Source organism: Notamacropus eugenii, chromosome 5 (genome assembly GCF_028372415.1).
Source record: "Notamacropus eugenii isolate mMacEug1 chromosome 5, mMacEug1.pri_v2, whole genome shotgun sequence".
Lineage (NCBI taxonomy): Eukaryota > Metazoa > Chordata > Mammalia > Diprotodontia > Macropodidae > Notamacropus > Notamacropus eugenii.
The window spans coordinates 267,634,622-267,657,247 of record NC_092876.1 but is presented as its reverse complement, the minus strand read 5'-3'; the positions used below and the strand labels follow the sequence as shown (position 1 = coordinate 267,657,247).

The window sequence follows — 22,626 nt, the reverse complement described above, 5'->3', positions numbered from 1 at the left end:
ACCAGCCTCATCTCTCCTCCAGAGTTATCTGAACCCAGTGACCAGATATTCACCAGGATGACTGGAGATGACCCAGGATGAGGCAACTGGGGTTAGGTGACTTGCCCAAGGTCACACAGGTAGTGAGTGTCAAGTGTCTGAGGTGAGATTTGAACTCAGGTCCTCCTGACTCCTGCACTGGTGCTGTAGCCACTGTACCACCTAGCTGCTGCAAGTGAGCTTTCACTGATTTGCTCAATAAACCACACCACTACAATTGACAAAAAACCCTCCTGGAGTTAAAGCTTCAGTAGGGTAGGGAATGTGTTTTTTCAATGACTTCTCTCTTCCTTTTAGCTAGAGACAAAGACAGGCACACAGTGGGCACCCAGCTTGCAGCAAATGTTTGCTGAAATTTGATAATATATTCTGGGAACAACAATAATTACTGTGACCCTTATTATCATTATTTCCACTCTATTTGCAAACTGCTGCAGTCACTTATTTTCATCTCTTATATTTTGAAGGCTATGCTAACTTCACATTCTGGGGGAATCATTTGAGGCTATCCAGTTATAAAAATACATACAAATTTCTACAACGTTCTAGAGTAAGGAACCTTATTTTCTTCTCTTTAGCTTCCACTTCAAGATAAGAATACTCTCTACATTTTGGGAGAGGGGGTGCTCATGGGTGTGGAAATGAGGGCTTGGAGATGGGGAATTAGTCTCAGTAAAACAATCATACAAGTATAACTCTGAAACTACTACACACTTGCTTAGGGATCAGCACAGGGTTGGTTGCTGTGGTATAGACTGAACAAAGGAAGAATAAAAAATTCTGGCGGTTGAATGTCGCCTGGCGTCCAGACAGGTTAAAAGTGCTAGGATCAGACCCACAAACCAAGAAGGAATCATGAGGTTTGAGGTGGGGAAGAGGTTGGGAAAGGTGTGTGTGGTGCCTTGTAGAGGCATGCACCTCTAGCAGTCTGCATGACTCTGGGCGCGTGATGGGGGTAGGGGGGAGAAGGACAGGAGAGGAATGCCATCTGCTACAAGGGAGCCGCGGGGGGTACCTGATTTGTGGGCACGGATGGGAGGAGAACCGCTTTGGGAAAGGGGCCACTTTGGCACACAGACGAGCGCAGTGGGGAGGTAGCTCATTTGGAGCCGTGGCTGAGTGGGGGAGGAGGGATGGATGGATGGATGGATGCCCGGGCAGAAGGTGCACCCACTTCCCAGGCTGGGGTCACCGGTCAGCAGTTGGCTTGTCCTGGCTCGCGGATGGGTATGTGGGGAGAGGGGCAGGGCTGGAGGACAGGGAGGGCGCCCGGGAGGGAGCTGGATGCGAATTTGCCGGCTGCGAGCAGCAGGCGGCAGCCTCGGCCTTGCCTTGAGCAGGCCGGCGGAGCCGGGTGATGTCAGTAGTGGCTGGGCTGGCAGCCGTCAGTACTTCCTGTATAAAGGAAGGCTCGTCTGCAAACACCACTAGCCAGTCCCAGCTTCTTTTGACGGAGCAGCCGCCACCAAAGAAGCCGCGGCAGCAGGAGTAGCCTCAGCAGGATTGTCAGATTCGGGAGCCAGCTTCCCCCTCCCCCTCTAATCCCTTCCCTTCCCCGGATCCTGGCTTGACATCTCCGGACCCAGGAGCTGCATGAGTGTGCGTGCAAAACAGCGGAAGAATGGCAGTCCTCAAACTCACCGACCAGGTACGGGGGGAGCCCCGGGCGGACGCGCAGGGCAGGCGCCCCAGCCACCGCCTCCCGGGCTGGAGAGAAGCTCCCCGCGGCTCCCGGACAGCGCAGCTGGCGCCGGCTCGTCAGCCCCGGCTGGGGAGCCAGAGGAGGGCGAGGATGGGGATGGGGATGGGGAGCGAGGCTCGCCTGGGCTCCCGGGCTCCCGGCGAGCTGTTTACACAGGGAGAAGGGGAGGAGTGTGGAGGGCTGTGCGCTGCCTTCGAAATCCCGGCGTTTCCCCGTTCTCCTCCCCCTTGCCCTCCTCCCCGCCCTATGCCGTCGGAAATGCCCCTGCTGCTCTCGCACCCCCCAGCTCTGCCCCTGCCAAAGGCGGGGGAGGGGGTGACTGACTGCTTGGGTGGTTCTAGCTTGCAGCCTGGATGTGTGTGTGTGCGTGTGTGAAAGGAGTGATTATATGTGGGCTAAGATCTGAGACGGAGCGAGGGGGAGGGGAGGCTTGAAGGCTCTCCCCGGGGCTAATAATGTGCTGCGTAGTGGAGGCTAAGTCAGATTTGGCATTCAGCAGGGGAAGGCATGCAAATGCTAAGGAGAGGAGGGAGACGCTGGGGGGGGGGGGGGGCGGGGGAGGGACGGGGAAAGAGAGCGAGCAATATAGATTGGAGATACGTCAATGAACCAATCAAGTAGAATAACCCAAGCTGTCTCTCTTTGAAGGCGTATGTGTGGTTAGCCAGTATCTATCCGTTTGACATTACGTTCTGACTTCCTCTTAAACTGCCTAGCAGTGTGTGTGTGTGTGTGTGTGTGTGTGTGTGTGTGTGTGTGTGTGTGTGTGTGTGTGTGTGTGTGTGTGTGTGCCCTTCAAGGCTGCTTTTCGGGCTCCAGCTTAGTGCTCAGTCTCTAGCTGTGACAAGGGAGGATACGAATGTCCGTCTGGGTTTTCCCTAACTGGTGGTGGCTCGAACCCCCGCCTCCGTCCATTGATTAGTCGCCTTTCCTTCCTCCCTGAGATGCTACCCCTTGCTGCTCTATAGTGTTTGCCCGGAGGTGGTCTGCTTATTTCCAGACTGGTGAGATTTGTGCGCCTTCCAGGGGCCCACCCTTCCCTCATTCTGCACTAAGTAATGAGGATTAAAGCACGCCACCTTTGTGTGTGCCCTGCTGCCTTTCATAAATTGATCTTTATGTACAACAGACCAAGTGACTGATCAACTCCCCTTCGATCTCTTCCACAAAGCTCTAGCTCCACCTCCCCCAAACAATTTACAATGAAATGAACATTCTGAAGGAGGGAAAGCCTGTGTTGGAATTCTGACACTGGGGAACTCATCTTGACAGTGACACATATAATTAAACCTATTCTACGGTCTTTCCCACTTCTTAGTACAAATAGTGGCCCAGTCTCATCTCAGTCTTTTAACCTGGATCGAAACCATTGGTTAGCTGTTTAGTCTAAGACGTTGCATTTTGGGCCTATCGCCCCAGAGACGTAAGTGAGATTAATTACCATGATGTCTAGTACCGATTTTTCTCTCTATCTCTTTCTTATGTTAAAACACAAGATCCAAAGTTTCATAGATCCTTACAGACTATTACCAATAAATTCATACCAAAGGTTTTTGTTTAACTTACATTTAGCAGGAAGAGTACAGCTGGTAATTGGAATTAACTCTCTTGCCATTGATTTTAAAGCATTTAAAATGTTTTGTAAGCTGATACTAGGTTTTCCACTGTCTATTTGGTTCATGTACTTTGACAACTGTTAGACATTCCCTTGTTTTATTCTGCTAATTTTAGTCTGACTTGGTCAGACATCTGTTCCCATGTACTTTCTGATGCTTCAGTGTTTGACCATCAGTTCCAAAATCTTCCCAATGTAATTTGTATGTATGCATAGTAAAGCCTCCTTAAATAAGGCTTACTTAATCACATGCTCTAAAAACAATTTTAATATGGTTAAATAGTATTTGCTTTACACCTCAAAAGGTTTAGAAATAGTGCTTTTAAAGCAAAGGTATATACACTGATAAAAAGGTATTTACTTAGAATAATCCTTCCATAGGCATCACCATAGAATTTACAAAGCTATTATATTCTGCATTATCCTTGGATCTTTTTTTAGCCTTGGAAATAGAGTCAGGGAAAGAAAAAGTGCATCATCTATATAATTTGTTTGTACCTCATAGGTGAAATGTACCTGAGAAATAGTGAGGTTCAGATATTCTGGGAAAAAAGGACTGAGGGGTACATGAAGCTGCTGGAAGATAGTAATAAGTGGAGTTTGTAGGGCACTTGGTAGAGGAAGTGGGGCCTTTTCATGCTTTATAAAGCTTTACCGGTTCAGGCTAACACTCTAAGTTCTTGGAATCTTTTTCACAGTTTCTGTGAAAGCTTGAAACCTTTGCTTGCACACTCAGCTTTTAAAGTCTTGTCTCATCATTCTGAGTAGAGAATAGCTGTGGTTTTAAACAACTGCTTTTTATTTTGTGGTGGATAATGCTTCTTTCTATTTATTAAAGACTAAAGCTATTTCTTTTTCTTTTGTTTTATATCTTCTTGTGTGAAGTGAATCTCAGTTTTTCACATGGCTCCTGGATTTTCTCCCGACTTCTCTTAGTTACTAGTAATGCAAGCTGCCAATCCTGGTTTGTTTTTAAATGTTTCAGAAATAAGGGTTAAATGATAATACCATATCCCCAGTTTTGTTATCACGAGATGGTCTGGGTGAGGATAATCATGGTTTGAAGAACTAGATCATAAAGTGACCTCAATCATTTATCTAAAGGGAAAATGAAATTTCTTGTGTCTGTTGGCTTTGGGAAGAGGAGTCTTAAATAAGGGGATGGGCATACAGGTATATCTTCTCTTTCCCTGCCTTGAAAAGTAATTTGAAGCTTTTTGAATGTTAGTTTCCTTATCTGAAAGACAAGAATACTAATATACCCCTGCTCTACTGTTATGAGGATCAAATAAGGTTTTGTATATGATAGCTCTTTGACTTCTTTCAATTGCTATACTGATCTTAACTTGGGAATGATAACTACATCTGGACTCCTTTCCTCCCCACCCCCTCTCTCCTCTCTCTTCCTGGCTGTTTAGGATGCATTTCTTTTTATGTCTAAAATTTCATCACTAGGCGCTTTTTGAAAACATCTCTGTGCCTGAGTAGATAGTCTTTGGTAGTTATCCTAATCCCTTCCCCAACCTCTCCCTGAAAACTACCACTCTCCACTTACTTCCTCTGGACTTCAGATGAAACACATTGCTGGGTCAGTACCTGAAGCCTCCGTGGTTTAGTAGAACATTCCATAGCTTGTGTTCTGTGGGGACAATCTTTGAAAAGTCAGAGTACTTAACTACAGAATAGACAGAATATTATTTTGAAGAGGTGGATGTATTTGAGACAACTATATTTTAGATGAAATAAAAAATGACTTTTTTGACTTGCAGAGATGAAAGATTCTGTAGCAATGTAATAACTGCTTAGATGGCAAATAACATAATAAGGTGCAAATGCTTATAATGCTGTTCCAGGGTTTTAGGCATCAATTTTTTTCTAATATTTTCAAGATTAACATTGTGAAGTATAGATACTTTTGCTACATCTTTAGTCTGTCAGCTTAAAAACACATCAGACATTCATCTAGAATGACAGAATTCTGTTTGGTCTGATGAATTTATATTATTGTTACCTGCATTTACTGATGACACCAATATTTCTCTTCTCTTTTAGCTATCCTAATCTATAGGATTGGTGCTAGGCAGGATGTTTGTCCTGTTCCCAGGCTTTTGTCTTAGCATTTAATATTGCTTATATTCCTCCCCAGCTCAGTTGTAAAACTTACCACTTACTCTCCAGTGACAAAGGTCCATGACTACAATTATGTCTGGCTCCTCTTTGCCTCTATCATCATTGTTGTTCTTCAGTCGTGTCTTACTCTTTGTAACCCCATGGACCCTAGCATGCCAAGCCCTTCTATCATTGACTGTCTCCCAAAGTCTGTCCAAGTTCATGTTCATTGTTTCCATGCCACTCTAAGTTCATGTTCGTTGTTTCCCTGCCGCTGTCCATCTCATCTGTGGTTGTCCCCTTTTCCTTTTGCCTTTGATCATTCCCCTGTCACTTTCTACCTTTATATTTATTTGTGTACATGTCATTAACCTTTCCCCTTCTTTTAAATTGTTAACTCCTCAAGGACAAGGATTAGTCATTTAATAAGCATTTATTAAGTCCTACTGTGTACCTAGCACCATGTTAAGGAACAGGTCCTTTTTAATCTTTCACATTCACCTTGTACATAGTGGGCATTTGGTAAATACTTATTGAATTGACTTATGACCTCTCCACTAGTATTTAAGAAAGGCTAGAATAAAAGGTGATAAACCATTTTCCCTACTCCTTTTAGCACCTGTTTCTCTTAGTACAAATTTGATTTTAAATAATGAAACTGTCAGGCAAAGAACTAATCAAATGGGCCTATTTCCAGTGTCTAACATGTGAGAAGCAAAAATAATTTGGCGGGAACAAATGAAAGCATGAGATAATAGGTGTTTGTAACAGGAATGGGATGAGAGGCTGAATGCTAGAGAGATTGTGGGCATGGGACTGGCAGGACTTGGTAACTTATTGAATATCTTGGGAGAGTTAAGGATGATTCTGATGCTACAAGGCTGAGTCACAGGCAGGATGGTAGTGGCAATGAGAGCTTTAAAAAAGTTGGGGTGGGGAGAAGGTGAGTTCAACTTTAGACAGTTTGAGGTGCCAGCAGGTCATACAGGTGGTAGGCATTTTGGGGGAAAAAAACAAACCACTGGAGCTCTGGGGAGAAGTTGAAGGGTGATATAGATTTGGGAGTCATTAGCATTTTGTGATTTTTGAATATAAACCCATTAATAAGATAAGGAGAGAGGAGAATGGAGGACTTGTTTTTGGGAGGGTGCTATTATTGTTCAGGAGATATGAAAAAGATGACAAAGGAAGCAAAGAAGGAAAGGTAGGAGAAATACAGGAGCATATAAAGTCAAAGAGGTTAATATAGGGATGGAAGTATCTGGAAGAAGATGGACCATGGTGTCCAATGCCACAGAAAGGTCAAGGAGGATGAAGACAGAAGCAAGTCTCATTGGATATAACAATAAGGTTATTCATGACTTTTCAGAGAGTTATTTTAGTAGTGAGTTTGCAACCATATTACAGGAGTTGAGAGTAAGTGTAGACTTTTCTTTCTTGAAGTGTGGCAGTGAAGGGGAGACGGAAAAGAAAGCATGGTAATTTGAGGAAGTAGGAGGCTCAAGGGAAGGGCCTCAAAAATTTTTTTTAAGCTGAGGAGACCTGACAGTGTTTATAGGCTGAGGAAAAGAATCTGATAGAGAGGGAAATAATGGAAGATTTGTGAAAGTGACAGATAAATGAAACCAGGTATTAGAAATTACTGAGAGGATGAGATCAAAGGTACAGGTGAAGGAATTAGCTTCTATTGGAAAGAGTGCTACTTTGAGTTGTGGCCAAAAAAGTACTAGATTTGGGGTTAGAGCATTTGAGTTAGAATCTCAACTGTGCTACTGGCCAGGTATGACTTTGGGTAAGCCACTCTACCTCTAGGAACTTGGAAAGAACTCTGCATCTGGAGTCAAATCCTATTAAAATCCTGGTTCTGTTACCTGTGTGACCCTTGGACAAATTATTTAACCTATCCTAATCTCATTTTTCCCATCTGTAAAATGGATTGTTTGTACTAAGTCATTGATAAAGCTTCTTCCTGTTTTAAATCCTGTGATCCCAGAACAGAGAAGATATGTTAGGACATTTAGAGGAGAGGAGATGTTATCTGCTAAGAGTGAGGAAATGGATATTTCTACATATGCAAAGAAGACTTGTAACCTTGTGGGGGAGAGGGTTATATGTCAATAATAGAAGAGTAAATAGATTTGCTGTCTAGTAGTGAGGGTCTAATTGAGCTTAGAAAGCATAAGTTTGGCTTGAACCCAGATAGGTTGATTTTGCGATTTAACAGTCTTCCCTCTCCAAAATAGCATTTGGCAACTTGGGAGTATGAGCAGAAGCAGGTGGTAGAAGTTACCCTGGGTTGAGGGGTTAGCAGGGTGGAAATATCAAAGAGGGGCAAGGGATACAAAAGGGAGGAGAGAACGATATTTGAGGCCAGAATTGGGTTGAGAGACCAGGAGTGTAGGGTTTCACTTCATATAAATCAAACAGCAAAATTCAAGAAGTGAATTATGGGCAAAACCAGCCTAACGTCATTAGGGAGCAGTTAGTGGCATAGAATCAATTTGATAAATGGTTGTTCCAACCAGCTGTGTTATAGGCGGGGTTTGGTTATAATGCACAAAAAGCTTTTGTCAGGGTAACCTTATGTGGGATTTGCTTGTAAAGCCAACTTCCTTAGAGTTTTCTTAATCACATTTTAAGTCACCTTTACATAGTAACTTGATTTTCAAATCATTTTTACAACAATCTATATTTAGGAATGTTGTTGTTGAGTTGCTTTCTCTCATGTATGATCCTTCAGAATCCCATTTGTGGGTTTTCTTGGCAAACAGAATAGAGTCATTTGCCATTTCCTTTTCCAGCTCATTTTTCAGATGAGGAAACTGAGGCAAATGACTTGCCCAGAATCATACAACTAGTAAGTGTCTGAGATTAGATTTGAGTCTTCCTGACTCCAGGCCCAGCCGTCTATCCACTGTGCCACTTAGCTGTGCATATGTAGGAATATCTACTTGATATTCCTGTTGCACAGACTTGACCTCTTCATTTTCGTGCTCAAGAAATGTCAGTGGCTCCCTATTTCCCTAAGATGGAATGTAGACTGGTTAGTCTTTTTGGTGTTTAAAGATAGTCACAGTCTGGTTGTAGGCTAATTATACACTCTTCTGTTCTCACATTCCTCCTTCCTAGCTCTATGATCAACCAAATAGGTCTATTCACTGTTCCCTGTAGGTGCCTTTCCATTGTCTCCCTCTGGGACTTTGAACAGACTATCCCTTTTGTCTGTTATCTCAGTTTTTTGGCTCCCTTCAAAGATTAAGTGCTGCCTCTTGCAAAAAGCCCTCCCTAATTTCCCAGCCAAGGACGCTCCCTTCCATCCTGTAATTAACTTTGTATTTATTTTGTGTTTACTTTTGTACATATTATTTGCCCCAAGTAGACTGTAAACTCCTTGGGGGCAAAGAATATTTATTTTTGCCTTTGGATTCTTCAGCGCCTAATGCCTTTGGGTTGAGTAGAGTGAGGGGAAGGCAAAGAGTTGCAGTGGCCATTTCCAGGGAGGTGTGAAATCTCAAAGGATGGCGGGCATGTGTAGGCATTGACTCACGTATATTTCCCTGTCAGGGAAATAGGAATCAGAACCCTCAGGTGCTTTTTAACATGGCCCCTGAATTTCCCTAGACCATATTATTTTTTGTAGTGACAGTGCTATATTTTTACTTTGTGAGCCAATATATCCCTCTCAACTACATAAGATTCCACAGGTCAGAATTCCTTTTTATTGAATGGTGTTTAACTTATCTACTTCCTTAGAACAAAGCTATTTTGTGGTCATTATTAGCCAATTTTGGCTGACCTATCATATTTTCTTAAATGAGATGGGGCAAGACCCTAGTCCCTATCTGTGTTAGAAGATTATGGCTTTCATGTCTATGGTCTGATAGTTATAGATTGAAGAAAATAATAGTTACAGATAGGGCTAAGATGAGAAGTCAGGGTGAATCTTGAAAGCAAGGCAGATCCTGATTTGCATTATTAGCAAGAACAAGGCAACTAGGTACTTACAAATAACAATCTCTTTGTATTTAGTAGTAATATGTTCATTATTTGGCAAAATTCAAAGCACTCTTAATGTTCTATCAAGTTCATCATATTAGGATTCTATCTACGTTTCCCATTTTATTTGGGCTTCCTTGAGAAGGGTAACAATATGCCTTCTATTCTGAGTATGTTCATATTCTTTTTAGTAAGGACACCAATGCTTATAAAAGGGGTAATGTTTAGTACAGTTACGTGGAAGAGAATGCCTATACTTGAGGGGTAGGGGTGAGGAAGAGGCAGCTGTTGTGTTCAGTTGACTGCCCAATAAGTATTTACTGACTTACTACTCTTGCATTACCCCTCTTATGAAAAGCATAAGATTAGATTTTTGTTGTCAAGAATCTTACAGGCTAGTTAAGGATATAGACACTAATGTTCATGACTTTATCACCAAAGCGGTATTCATAGCACTGGTAGTGAATATGAATATGTAGTTTTTGATCACAAAGTATAAAAGACTCTCCATATAGAACACAGAAGAAAAACTTTTATTTAGACACCAGAAAGTCAAATCCCAGAACCAGAAAGCTAAATCTGTCATGATGACCAAGAAGTTAGTAAACATGATCTCTGCAGGCAGTAAAGCTATTCCCAAGCTTCTGCTGGGGCCTTCTCACAAGCAAACACTCATGAACCTGAGCCTTGCTGTGCCTACCTGCCTGCCTGTCTGCCTGCTTCCTCTCTCCTCTGCTCACTCACTTCCTCCAGGTTCTGCTCTACCCTTCCTGTTCCACCTATTCATCAAGCTCCTCTCATCACATGTGTCTTAGGCCTCCAGGTGATTCAAGTAGGTCTGATGGGCCTATTAATGAATGAGAAAGATCTTTCCATTTAAATTGCTATTACACTGACCCAAAGATCTTATGTAATTGTAGTTATATTATGTAGTACAGAAAATAAAGATGTCTTAGGAGAATGGAGTCTCAATAAGACCTGTGGTAGTCATGGAAGGATTTGTAGGAGAGGTGGGGATTTGAATTGGGTATTGAGTGACTGAAAAACATTTGGACAAGAAAAAAGCAGGACATATGATGGGGACAGTATGAACCAAGAAAGTAGCCTCGGCTTTGAATCAATGATTGTGGAAAAATCTTTCCTCCCTTTCTGTGACATGTGTGGAAATATTTTCTAGTGCTTTCATGTCTCCCTCATCATCCTTGGCTGGACTAGAATATTGCTTGAGTGACTTGGTGATTACATTCCATAGACAAAGGTTACATCAAAATTTTATTCTACAGGATGGTTGGACTACCTCTTTGAACAAGGTGAGATTGTCTTCATGGAACCAAACTGTGGGAAAGGCGTAGGTGGAATAAGATATTGTTCCAAACCTCACAGGATTTTCTCTTTCATAGGATCATAGATTTAGGTTGGAAAAGACTAGTCTGATTCTCTAGCTCCCTCTGCTGTGTATGGATTAAGAAACTGAGGCCTAAAGAGGTTATGGTTTGCCCAAGGTCAAACAACTAGTAAGTAGAACCCTAGGCTTGGAATCAGAAAGTTTTGAGTTTGAATCTCACATAAGACACACTACCTGTGTGACCTTGGGCAGGTCACTTAAATTTCAGCTTCCATTTATCTACAGATAATGAAAGCACCTACCTCACAGGGTTGTTGTAAAGATCAAATGTGTCAATATATGTGAAGAACTTTTAAAATGATGTATAAATAATGTTAACTATTTACCAGTATGATTAATAAGCATCCCAGCCAGGATTCAAACCCATCTCCTCTGACTCCAGATGCAGTGCTGTTTTCGTTCCACCATAACATGGCAAAACACGGAAGTGGTCTATTCAGTCATATACATGTTTTTAAAACTAACTGAACAGGTAACAAGAGAATAGCCACATTTTCTACATGAATGAATCATTGTGGGTTTGGAGAGGTGTTCCTTTGGCTACACAACTTCCTTTGGACTCTGCCATTTTTTCTCTTCTCAGTCTTCCCTGGGCTCTTTTCTTTCCATTACTTCTCATAAGATGAAAGGTATCATTTTAGTAAACACATTATGATGTATTATTGTTCAAAAAACACCTCTCTAATCTGCTGCCAAATATAAGTATGCTTTTGGATCGTTTATGAGGCTAATACAACAGAGAGATAACTCCTTACCAGCACTTTGGTAAAATGATCTGAGAAACACTCTTTTAAAGTAACTTAGTATGGATTTTGTGAGAGGAAGGTTTTGGACTTGACTTTCTATGATAAATTTCAAGGGAAACCCAGCTGATACATGACTGCCCCAATCTTCTTCATGACTGTTGCCTTTTATGTTGACTGTATCTATTTTAGTTTTGATACGTCAGTATTTCAATAGGTCTTTACATTAGGGGAGTATCATTTCTACACTTTCCAGAAATTAGAACATTAATATTCTGAGAAAGGTTTTAGTTCCTGCTACCAGGTTTTTATAATTATGTAGGTGTACTTGGGAAAAAAAAGTTTCTATTTGATTCTTTTCTCAGTCTGATATCTTTTAAGGCAAAGACACTCGACCCTTCAATCTGAGTAAATGTCATTGCTAAAACTAGCTGGGGAGCCGAATACGGTTGTAAAAACCTTGGATCTTCCTGAAAGGTCACTATTATGGGGCTTTTTAGTTGGGATCATTTCAGAATGCTGGTTGTGGGCATTTCAGTAACTAAGTTCCTGTAGGACTGAAGTAACTTTGTAACAAATTCTCTTCCTCGTCAATTACTCTTGTAGTGGGTTTCCCCTTCTGTTGTATTACTGGGAAGTTTATATCACTTTAAAGTGCCCAGCGTTTCCCAAACTGTCCTAATAATTAGCATATGCTTGGCTTTTCCTAACAACACTGGCCTTCCTCACTCGTTCCCCTCCCTGACTTTAAACTCCTTCTCTTTGTCTGCCTCACTTTATATGAAATTGCCAAACACCTCTTTGAAAGAGAGCAATTTTTTTACTTTGCTTCCCACACCTTTTGTTTCTTAGGACACATTTCTTTCTAAAGTAAATCAAGCGTATTAAAGTTTATGTGACTGAATTTTCCTAGCTCCGGATAAGATAGCGTCTGGAGGAATAGAAATTTTAAAAACTAACCTGAGGTGTATATAGTTGTTTCTTGTTTGAGAAAACAAAAGACTTTTGAGGTCTGACTTGAACTTTACTTCCTCTTTGTAGAAGTGTAAAGCTGTGCCCTTTTTTGAGGAAGTATGTAAAAACAAAATGGTTGGTGTCTTATAAATTGACATATGTTTTCTGATTTACTCAAAACGTGTGTGTGTGTGTGTGTGTTAATAATTACTTGCTTTGAGATCTTATGTAACAGAGGAGAAAGAGTTTTTCCCTCCTTACCCCCTTTGTATCCAGGGCCAATGAACTACCAACAATGAGTCTAACTACTGACCTGTATAAAAGCAATTTAGTTAGGATTATGTTATTTTCTTTCTTCTTTTTTGTGTGTGCTTGGCCCATTTAGCAATTTGGTAATACGTATGGACCCCTTCTCACAATAATGTTTTTGAATGTATAAAATGCATAAGATTACCAAGGAAGCAAATTATACTTAAATAGTTATTAAAAATTTAAAAAAAGTTTGTAGACCTCCAACTTAAGAACTCATAAAAAAAAGGAAAAAATTAAAAACACACAAGTTAGACATGGAATATAAAACTTTTTCCATTAAGTACAACAAATATAAAGAAAAGTTTCAGTTCTATATGATGACCAGTTAAGAGCTAGGGAAAAAAAGAGGAAGGTGAAGATGAGAATCCTGGGATTTAGATTGGGGAGGAATGTTAGAGATAATTTATTCTACCTTTTCATTTTACAGATGAGGAAACTAAGACCTAGATAGAAGTTATTTACAGTGGTCACATAGGTAGTAATGATCAATGATGGGATTTGAACTCAGGTAATTCTGTTTTAAATCCAGTGCCTTCTTAGCATATACTACACAGAGGGCTAGTGATAGAGGAAGGATAGAGGTAAAGAAAGAAGTGAATACCTTAATTTGTTTTTATTTTGAACATCAAAAAAGTATATTCTCATTCATAGAGCAGAACATAAAAGAGGATTATATATGAAACCATGAATCTATTTCATATTCCTTAAGATATATGTATATATGCATATATGTATACATTTGTACAAGCATAAAATAAATTCCACACATTACCTTAAAAACCCTCCTGCTTATCTATGCTTTCTTCTTAACTTTTTTCTGTTCTCTTCTGTGCATCTAAAAAAAATGTTAAAAAGTGCAGACTCTTTCATCTCTCTCTCTCTCTTTCTCTCTGTCTGTCTCTCTCTCTCTCCTCCCCTCTCCCCCCACTGTTTCTAGCTCCAATCAAGTCAAAAGTAGGAGAAAAGGAGAAAGAAGGGGGAGTAAAATGCCTTGTAACAAATATGCATAACCAAGAAAAAACATATCCATACAGCATCCATGTCTAAGAAAGTATGTTTCTTCACCTTGTGTCCATCTCCTCACTGTTAGGAATTGTATAAAATGTTTCATTATTGGAGACATGAATCCTTATTGCTTTGATCAAAACTCCTGTCTTTCAAAGTTGTTTTTCTTTAAGTATTGTCCTCATATGAACTGTTCTCCTGCTTTTGTTTCCTTCACTAGGAGTCACTTTATACTACCTTGGATTCTCTGATATTGTTTCATCATTTATTATGGCTCAACATTTGTCCTAATTGTCTAAGAGGAAATCAAAACCACCCCCTAAGATTCTAGTTCTTTTCTTTTCTTCCTTCAATCTCTCCTTCAAATCTGTAAGCTTGTTTGCTTGTAACTATCCTCTCCCCAGCATTAGCCTTTTACCGGTTTCCCCTATTGAATCTGGTGCATTTCTGTACCAAACTCTGGGTGTGTGTTCAACTCTCCTTTGTTCATTTCAGGTATGAATGAGGTTCATCTGATGCCCACTTCCCCTGTCCCTTCTTTCATACTTGTAAATTCTTTTTCTCATGACCTTTAATTATGAGAAAAACACAAATTCTATCCTTCTTCCTTTCCACACTAATATTCCTTTCCCTCTCTTCTGTCAGAACAGAACCAGTCTACCACCAGGATCTCTGTTTTTATTTAGCTTCCTTTAATACCCCTTAAAGACAATAAGGTTATCAAGGGATGCCTGTTCTGTTCTTTCCATTAGAATGTTAGCACCATATCATTCCATTGCTTCTTCCAGTTACTCAAAAACTTTTACCTTTTTACATTTTTCTGGATTCATCTATTTGCATTTTAAAGTTCTTACTCAGCTCTGGTCTTTTCATTAGAAATGAATGAAATCCCCTATTCTCATAAAGATCCATGCCCATCTCTACCATCACCCAGGATTATATTTAGCCTTTCAGGATAAACTATTCATTTCTTTTGAAATATTATATTCTAAGAACTTTTTTGGTTTTTAGTAGAAGCTGTCGGGTCTTGTGTGATCCTGACGATGGTTATGTGGTTCTAATAGGTTTCTTCCCTTCTGGACATTGTATTTCAACAAATCATAAATGAAAACTGCCCAAATCTATTAGAACCATGGATGACAGAATGAAGCCACTGGTTATTTCCTTCTTGTTCCTGAAAGGAACCCAAAAACAAAAAATCCCAAGAATGTCATAGCCAAAATATAGAGTTCCCACATCAAAGAAAAAAATAGTGCAAGCATCCAGAAAGAAGTAGTTCCAAGTACCATAAAACCATAGTCAGGATCATTTTTAAATGCAACAACTAGATCAGTATCAGTGCAAAGGCTGGATGAAATAAAACTAAGGCCCAACTTACTTTCAAGTACAAAGCAAGGTAGCTAAGTAGTGCAGTGGATAGAGTCCTGGGCATGAAGTCAGGAAGACCAGGGTTCAAATTTGGCTATAAATACTTCTAGCTGTGTGACCCTGGACAAGTCACTTAATTTCTTTTTGCCTCATTTTCCTCAACTGTAAAATGGAGATAATAATAATAGCATCGTCCTCACAAGGTTGTTATGAGAATCAAGTGAGAGAATATTTGTAAAGTGCTTAGCACAGTACCTGGCATGTTGTTGGTGTTTAACAAAGGCTTGTTCCCTTCCCTTTGTTTCCCTGCTGAACTGGAGTCTTCTACAGGTGCACCCATCTTGGAGAAGCCAAAACCCTGTGTCTTTCAAATGCACTAATGATAGGTATGGTAGGTAAGAATGTTCTCAGGGGATTGGTAAACTCCTTTGGTGTCAAGAATCATAGATTCATTGGTAGAATATACATTTCTTGAAATCAGGGACTGTTAATTTTCCCCTCTTTGTCCCTTCAGAATGCTTGGTATATAGTAATCAGTTATGCTTTTTCAATTGCATCAGTCGTCCTAGCCATCCTTCTACTCCTATCTAGGGAAGGGGCCCTAGTCTGACCCAACTGAGTCATTCCTGTACCCTTACTTTCTCTACTTCACCCACTTATTTCTCAGCCCTTCCCAATCTTACACATCTCACCCCCCGCCCCAGACAAAAAATGGCTTTCTTTGAGGTTACCTAGTAATTGTCCAATGATTCAGTACAGTAGCCTAGTCCTCATCGTCCTTGCTCTTTCTGTAATATATAGATTACAGATCAAGTGAGGCAATATGTGAAAAGTGCTTTGTAAATGTTCAAGCACTGACTTCCCTTTCCTTGCTTTTGTGAAAGATGTCTCTTCTACTTTTGTCTCACCACTCCTCAGCTTTCCATGCAGTGTTCTCTATGAATGTTCTGCCATGTGTGTTCTCAATCCAGGGCCTTTGTTTCCTCCTTCGTTATCTTACTTACTCCTAGTTTCAGACATCTCACCAATCAGCAAGTATTTATTAAGCACAAAACCACAGTCCCTGCCCTCAAAGACCCCTATTCCAATGGGGGAGACAATATGGAAACAACTAGGTATAGACAATATGTATACAGTGTATTCAAGAAAGGATCCCAGAGGGAAGACATGAACAGTGAGGGGTACAAGGAAAGGCTTCTTGTAGAATGTGAGTCTTGAATTGAGTCTTGAAGAAAACCAGGGAAACCAGGAAAAAGAAATGAGGAGGGAGAGAATTCTCTAGGCACGATGGACTAGTTAGTGAAAAGGCAAGTGGTCAAGAGATTGAGTGTGAATTTTGTTTGAGGAACAGCAACTAGGTCACTGTAGTTGAATCATGGAGTTCTTTGAGGCCGGTAAAGTGTAAAAAGACTGGAATGATAGGAAAAGGCTAGATTGCAAAGGGATTCAAAATCCATATTTGATCTGGGAGGGAGCTATTGGAGTTAATCAGTAGGGAGGTGGGGCAGGCTGAACCTGCACTTTTGGAAGATCACTTTGTCAGCTGAGTAGGGGATAAACTGGAGTTGGAAGAAACTTGAGATGAACTACAACCAGTGGCTATTGTAATAGTCTAGACATGACAGAATGATGGCAGTATCAGAGGAGAGAAGGGCGTATATATGAGAGATGTCATAAAGGTAGAAATGGTAAGACCTGGCAATAGATTGATATGGCAGTAAGAAAGGGAATGAAGAAGAATTGAGGATGACATGTAAGTTGAGAGCCTGGGTGACTGGAAGGATAATAGTGCCCTTGATAGTAAATAGAAGTTGGGAAAAGGAGGAGTGGGGTTTTTTTGAGGGGGAGATAATGATTTTTTTTTTTTTAACATTTTGACTTTGAGATGCCTATCAGACATCCAGTTAGAAATGTCCATAAGAAAGATAGTGATGTGGCACTGGACTTCAAGAAAGAAGTTAGGGTTGGATAATTGGATCTGGGAATCATGTACACCCCCATAATAGTAGTGTGTGTGTGTGTGTGTGTGTGTGTGTGTCTGTGTCTGTGTCTGTGTGTCTGTCTGTCTGTCTCTTTCTCTCCATCTTTATCTAGTTGTTTTAGGTTTACAAAGCACTTTCCACGTATTATCTCACTTGATCCACAATCTACATATGTAGCCCTGATATTTATCCTGATCACCATTCAACTTTTTGCCGGACTTATCCACCTAGATATCTTGTAAGCAAGATGTCCATAATGGAACTCTTCATCTCCCTCAGAGGCTTTTCTGTGAGATACACTACCATGCTCTTGACTATTTAGTTTTATAACCTTGTTCTTGACACTTTTGTCTTTCTTACTCTAATGTGCAATCAGTTGCTAATTCTTACTGGTTTTACCTACCTAACACCTTCGTCACCTCTTGTTTGAACTTTTGTAATAGTCTACTAATAAATCTATCTCCAGTCTTTTCTCTCTCCAATTCATCTTCAATATAGCTGCTAAAAATGGATATGTATATAATATGTACATCCATATGGATATATATATGTACATCCATATGGATATATATATGTACATACATATGGATATATATATCTGGGATCTGATGACATCACTTTCCTCCCAACATCCTTTAGTAGCTCATCCTATTTTCCATAAGATAAAATACAAAATCTACAATCTGGTGTTAAAGTTCCTCTCCCCCTGCCCCACCACCCCCAAATCTGGCTTCAACATATCTTTCCAGCCTTATTTCACATTATTCTCTGTCATTCATTCTGCTTCAGTCAAACTAGCTGTTGCTTGAACTTGCCATTCCATCTTCTTTCCATGAATTTGCAAGGCCCCTTCTCATCTCCACTTTTAGAAATCATTATTTTATTTCAAAGCTCAGTTCAGATGCCACTTTTTCTTGTGAAGCCTTCTCTGAACCGCAGATTATTAATGGCATCTATGTACTTGTATTCTTCCTGTAGAATGTCACTTTCTTGAGAGTAGAGACAGTTTTGGCTTTTTCCTTTGTTTTTCAGCTGATTAGTTTTTGAGTAAATGTTTTTAACGTATACAAGCCTGGCCTCCCCCTGTACTCAGGGTCCAGGCTCAAACTGAGTAGGTCTGGTCCCTGTTTGTTCAGTAATTGGCATACATTGCTTAATAAATCAAAATGCTTGGAAGCTCAAATCTTTGTTTCCTCAGTCATTTCATCTTTTACATGTCACAGTTGTATTGCAATGAGTTGTGTAGCGTAACATAGTTCTAAGAAGAGTTTTCATATTGATCATTCCATTTCATCTTTAAAAATTAACTTTGTGATGACAGTAGGGCAGTGTATATCTGGTTTTTTTTTTTTGACAAAAAGTATTTTTATTTTGACATCTGAATAAGTCTTGACTCCTCAGGACACAGCCTTTGGCATCTTTCTCAACTTACTCATCAGCTTGTTGCACTGTGCCTTTCTCAGAAACATAGATGCCATCCACAAATTTTCGGATATCTTTGTTTTTGACTGTGGTAGCTTGTTGGATCAGGGCAGCTGAGTTTAAAACAAGTTCAATATCATTTCCTTCAAGAATTAACTCATCTTTTTGGGCTTGAGAAACAGCACAAGCAACACCTGGTCTCATGCGCACTCTTCGGATATATTTTTCACCCAAGAAATTTCTGATTTCAACAAGTGAGCCATTCTCTTGAATAACAACATTGATGGGGAAGTGAGCATACACAGACCTCATCTTGTAACGACAACCCAGGGTAACACCTTTGATCATGTTTTGTACATGACTACAGATTGTGCGCACGGTTGCAAGTTCTTTTCGATTTCCCCACCACTTGTCCACCCGGAGCCTTTTTTTCTTCTTTCCAAGGAGGCTGAGCTCAACATTGATATGGTTGAAATCCCTACGGAGGATTCCTCTGGGCCGCTTCACAATAACTGTCTGACCCTTAAGGGAGATGTCAACATTTTCTGGGATGTCGACGGTCTGGTTGCTGAGAATGGTCTTCATTCTGGTGCTGGATGGGCCAAAGAGAGCGTATATCTGTTTTAAAGATGAGGAAATGGAGGCTCAGAGAGTTTAACTTGCTTAAGATGACACAGCTACTAAGTAGGGCCAGGATTTGAACTTGGGTCTCCCGATGTGACGTCAGAGCTCTTACCATTTATTGACTCTGCTGCTTCTTTAACTGTTCAGGGACACATGTTGAGTGTTTTATCCTTAATGTGTTTAGAATGGCATTAGGCATGGGTCTTTATGATAATTAGGTTGCTATTACTTCTCCAGTCCTGTATGATCTATTTTCTTAGTTGGTTTAGCATCCAGGAACTATATTAAAAGGCAGAGGGCATTAAACTTTTGATGGAGTGTTTGAACTATGAGATGGATGTTACACACACACATACACACACACACAACATGTATTGGTAAACTTTCTTGGTGTAGAGGATGTTTCACTTCATATGTTCTCTCATTCTTATGTTCCTGGCCTTAGAAAATCTAATTATATGGGAATCTGAGGATTTCTTCACTATTGCTCCAGTATTCCTGCTTCTCTACTCAGTTCCTCCCAACTATAGGCTGCAGGCAGGATCATAGTTGACCTGGGAGTAAGACTTGTACTCCCCAGAGCTTGTAATGTATACTTTTACTCTTATAGAAGAACCATTATTAGCTGTGTCTCTGTTGAAATAAGATGGATCTGGAATTTTTGTTTTCTGTTTTCTCTGACAGAGAAGGGTTGTGCCTGCCTATCTTCCCCCTGCTCCCCAAAAGTATACATTCTATTAAAATACAAAAGTTTATTTGTGTTCTGACTCCTCCTACTCCACCAGGAATCAATGTTAGAAAGAAGCCACATGTTTATATTTTAAATCATTTGCATTTAAAAACTCCAGATGTGGACTTGGAAACAGTGAAGTAAGTATAGTTGCTGTGGTTTAAGTATGCATCATGGAGAGGAGAGGAAAATTTATAGTTCAGAGCTCTTCAGGGGTTCTGTGATCTTGGTAACGGGGTATACCCTCCATTAATATATCTCACAACCTATCCTCTCCCATGGGATACTACGGTCAAATAATTCATCCTCTCTATACTCAGATTAGTCTTTGACAGCAGAACCTGAGTCTGGAACCACACTTGAAGCTGCTTCATCATGGTACAACTTGCCAGAACTTATGGTTTGCTGGTGAAGCCTTCAAACACTTAGGATTTGCCTTCCTGGTACAGTGACAGTACTGGAGTGTTCACACTCTGTACTTAAAAAAATAAAGGTTCTAATTTCTGAATAGGAAATCAGTATTACTTACAATAAACTGTCCTTTTTAAAAATCTAAAAATATTTCAAAAGTAAGTTTGATTATAACTAGTAGGGATTTTTATATAATAAACACAGTATCTTCAGATATATTTATGTATAATATCTATAGATAGAGAATGCCTATATACCTCTAGATAACATATATGTATATATATTTCTCATTAATGTAGGAGGTTTTGAGAATCTGAATCTAGTGACTGATTTTTGAGTGAATTTTTTTTCTTTTCACATTTGATACAGACCTAGAATTCTTAAATGACTACTGGAATGATACTCATGATCCTACTCATTTTTTTTACATTTTCACTTTAGTTATGTTGCATAGGAAAATTAAAATGAATGGGAGAAACTATGAGAAAAATCAAAACAAAATATAACACGAGAAAATATTCTGTTTCATTATGCGATCCAGTTCCATAGTTCTTTCTCTGGATGTGGAAGGCATTTTGCTTCAAGTGCACTGGAAATGTTTTACCTCCTTGAACTGCTGTGAAAGGTTATGTCTACCAGAAGAATTCCTCGCACACTGTGGTTGTTGCTGTGTACAAAGTTCTCCTGGTTCTGCTCCTTTCACTCAGCATCATCAATTCATGTAAGTCCTTCCAGGCCTCTCTGAAGTCTTCCTGTTCATCATTTCTTATAGCACAATAGTATTCCATTACATTCATATACCACAGTTTATTCAGCCATTCCCCAATTGATGGGCATTCCCTTGATTACCAGTTTTGGGCCACCACAAAGAGAGCTGCTATAAGTATTTTTGTACATGTGGGTCTCTTTTCCATTTTTATGATCTCTTTGGGATACAGTCTTAGAAGAGATATTGCTGGGTCAAAGGGTATGCACATTTTTGTAGCCCTTTGGACATAGTTCCAAATTGCTCTCCAGAATGGCTGGATTAGCTCACAGCTCCACCAACAATGAATTAGTGTTCCAACTCTCCCACATCTTCTCCAGCATTTATCATCTTCCTGTTTTGTCCCGTTAGCCAATCTGATAGGTGCGATGTGGTATCTCAGAATTGTTTTGATTTGCATCTCTCTAATCAATAGTGATGTAGAGCATTTTTTCATATGATTATAGATAGCTTTAATTTCTTCCTCTGAAAACTGCCTGTTCATATCCTTTGATCATTTATCATTTGGGGAATGACTTGTATTCTTGTAAATTTGACTCAGTTCTCTATATAGTTTAGAAATGATGCCTTTATGGTTCCATTCAAATGAGGCCATATTGTTACTGCAGTCTGTACTCATAGATTTCCCTGATCTTAGGAGGAGTTGGGTGGGCATTTAAACTTTGTTTAGTGAGGAAGGAAGTCACTAATATAGGGATACCTTTCCTCCTTTGTAGTATATAGAAGTCAGTCAGCTCTGACCCTTCCTTTCTATTCTCCTTCTTTGAATCTGTGGAAGAAATTAAAACTGTAGATGTTTATTGATAATAACATTTTGTTGATAAATTAAGGCATACGAAGTAGTTGTTTTTCTACTCATAAAATCTTTGAGATGTTCATGATTCACCATCATTAATTCTCATTATAAACTTGAGAGATAGGAAAAGGTGTGAAGCAACAGAAAATCCACATTTTCATATAGAAAAAAAACTGAGACACAAAGAGATAGTTATTTGACTAAGGTTGTAAGAGTGATTAATACTAGAATATACATGTATTTCTGACTCTTATCTAGTATGCTTTTCACTTACTTGCCTGTACTGTCCTAAGCAACTTGCAATATGGTAGATAATTTCAACAGTTATATTTAGTTTACGTCTATAATACAACCTAAAAGCCTGTTTATACTGTAAGATATGCTATGTGCTGCCTGCATAATTACCGTGTGGTGCCAGCATGAGATCATCAACATTATCCAGATTAGAATGTATCACTCAATTTTAGGTTGGTCCAGAAGAAGGAACTTATTATGTCTGAGGGAGAAGTTATATTACTCCATCTTTTCCTTTTGAAGAACTTTGACCTAATAGAAGAATATACAGCTTCACTGTTTCTGAAACACTGATTACTGGGTATTTGCCTTGAATGTCAAAGGCTTTTTCCCCTCACACTTATACATGTATA

The 22,626-nt window shown here is 39.9% G+C and overlaps 2 protein-coding genes across 11 annotated transcripts in view; one reads left to right on the top strand and one right to left on the bottom strand.

The window, feature by feature from the left end:
* The first annotated feature begins 1,401 nt into the window (after nucleotides 1-1,401).
* ANKRD44 (ankyrin repeat domain 44) overlaps nucleotides 1,402-22,626 on the top strand; it is a 360,684-nt gene continuing 339,459 nt past the window's right edge. For all 10 annotated transcript variants that reach the window (XM_072612776.1, XM_072612773.1, XM_072612772.1 and 7 more), the window contains exon 1: nucleotides 1,402-1,687. In XM_072612776.1, the coding sequence (XP_072468877.1) occupies nucleotides 1,661-1,687 (27 nt within the window). In that variant the 5' untranslated portion in view covers nucleotides 1,402-1,660. The remainder of the gene's footprint in view (nucleotides 1,688-22,626) is intronic.
* LOC140506043 (large ribosomal subunit protein uL6-like) lies at nucleotides 18,571-19,259 on the bottom strand. Its single transcript, XM_072612777.1, has one exon. It carries the CDS (start codon nucleotides 19,235-19,237, stop codon nucleotides 18,659-18,661), a length of 579 nt encoding a protein of 192 aa, XP_072468878.1. The 5' UTR covers nucleotides 19,238-19,259; the 3' UTR covers nucleotides 18,571-18,658.

Excerpts from the sequence above, each read along its gene's own strand:
- LOC140506043 (XM_072612777.1), bottom strand. The coding sequence starts at position 19,237 with ATGAAGACCATTCTCAGCAACCAGACCGTCGACATCCCAGAAAATGTT.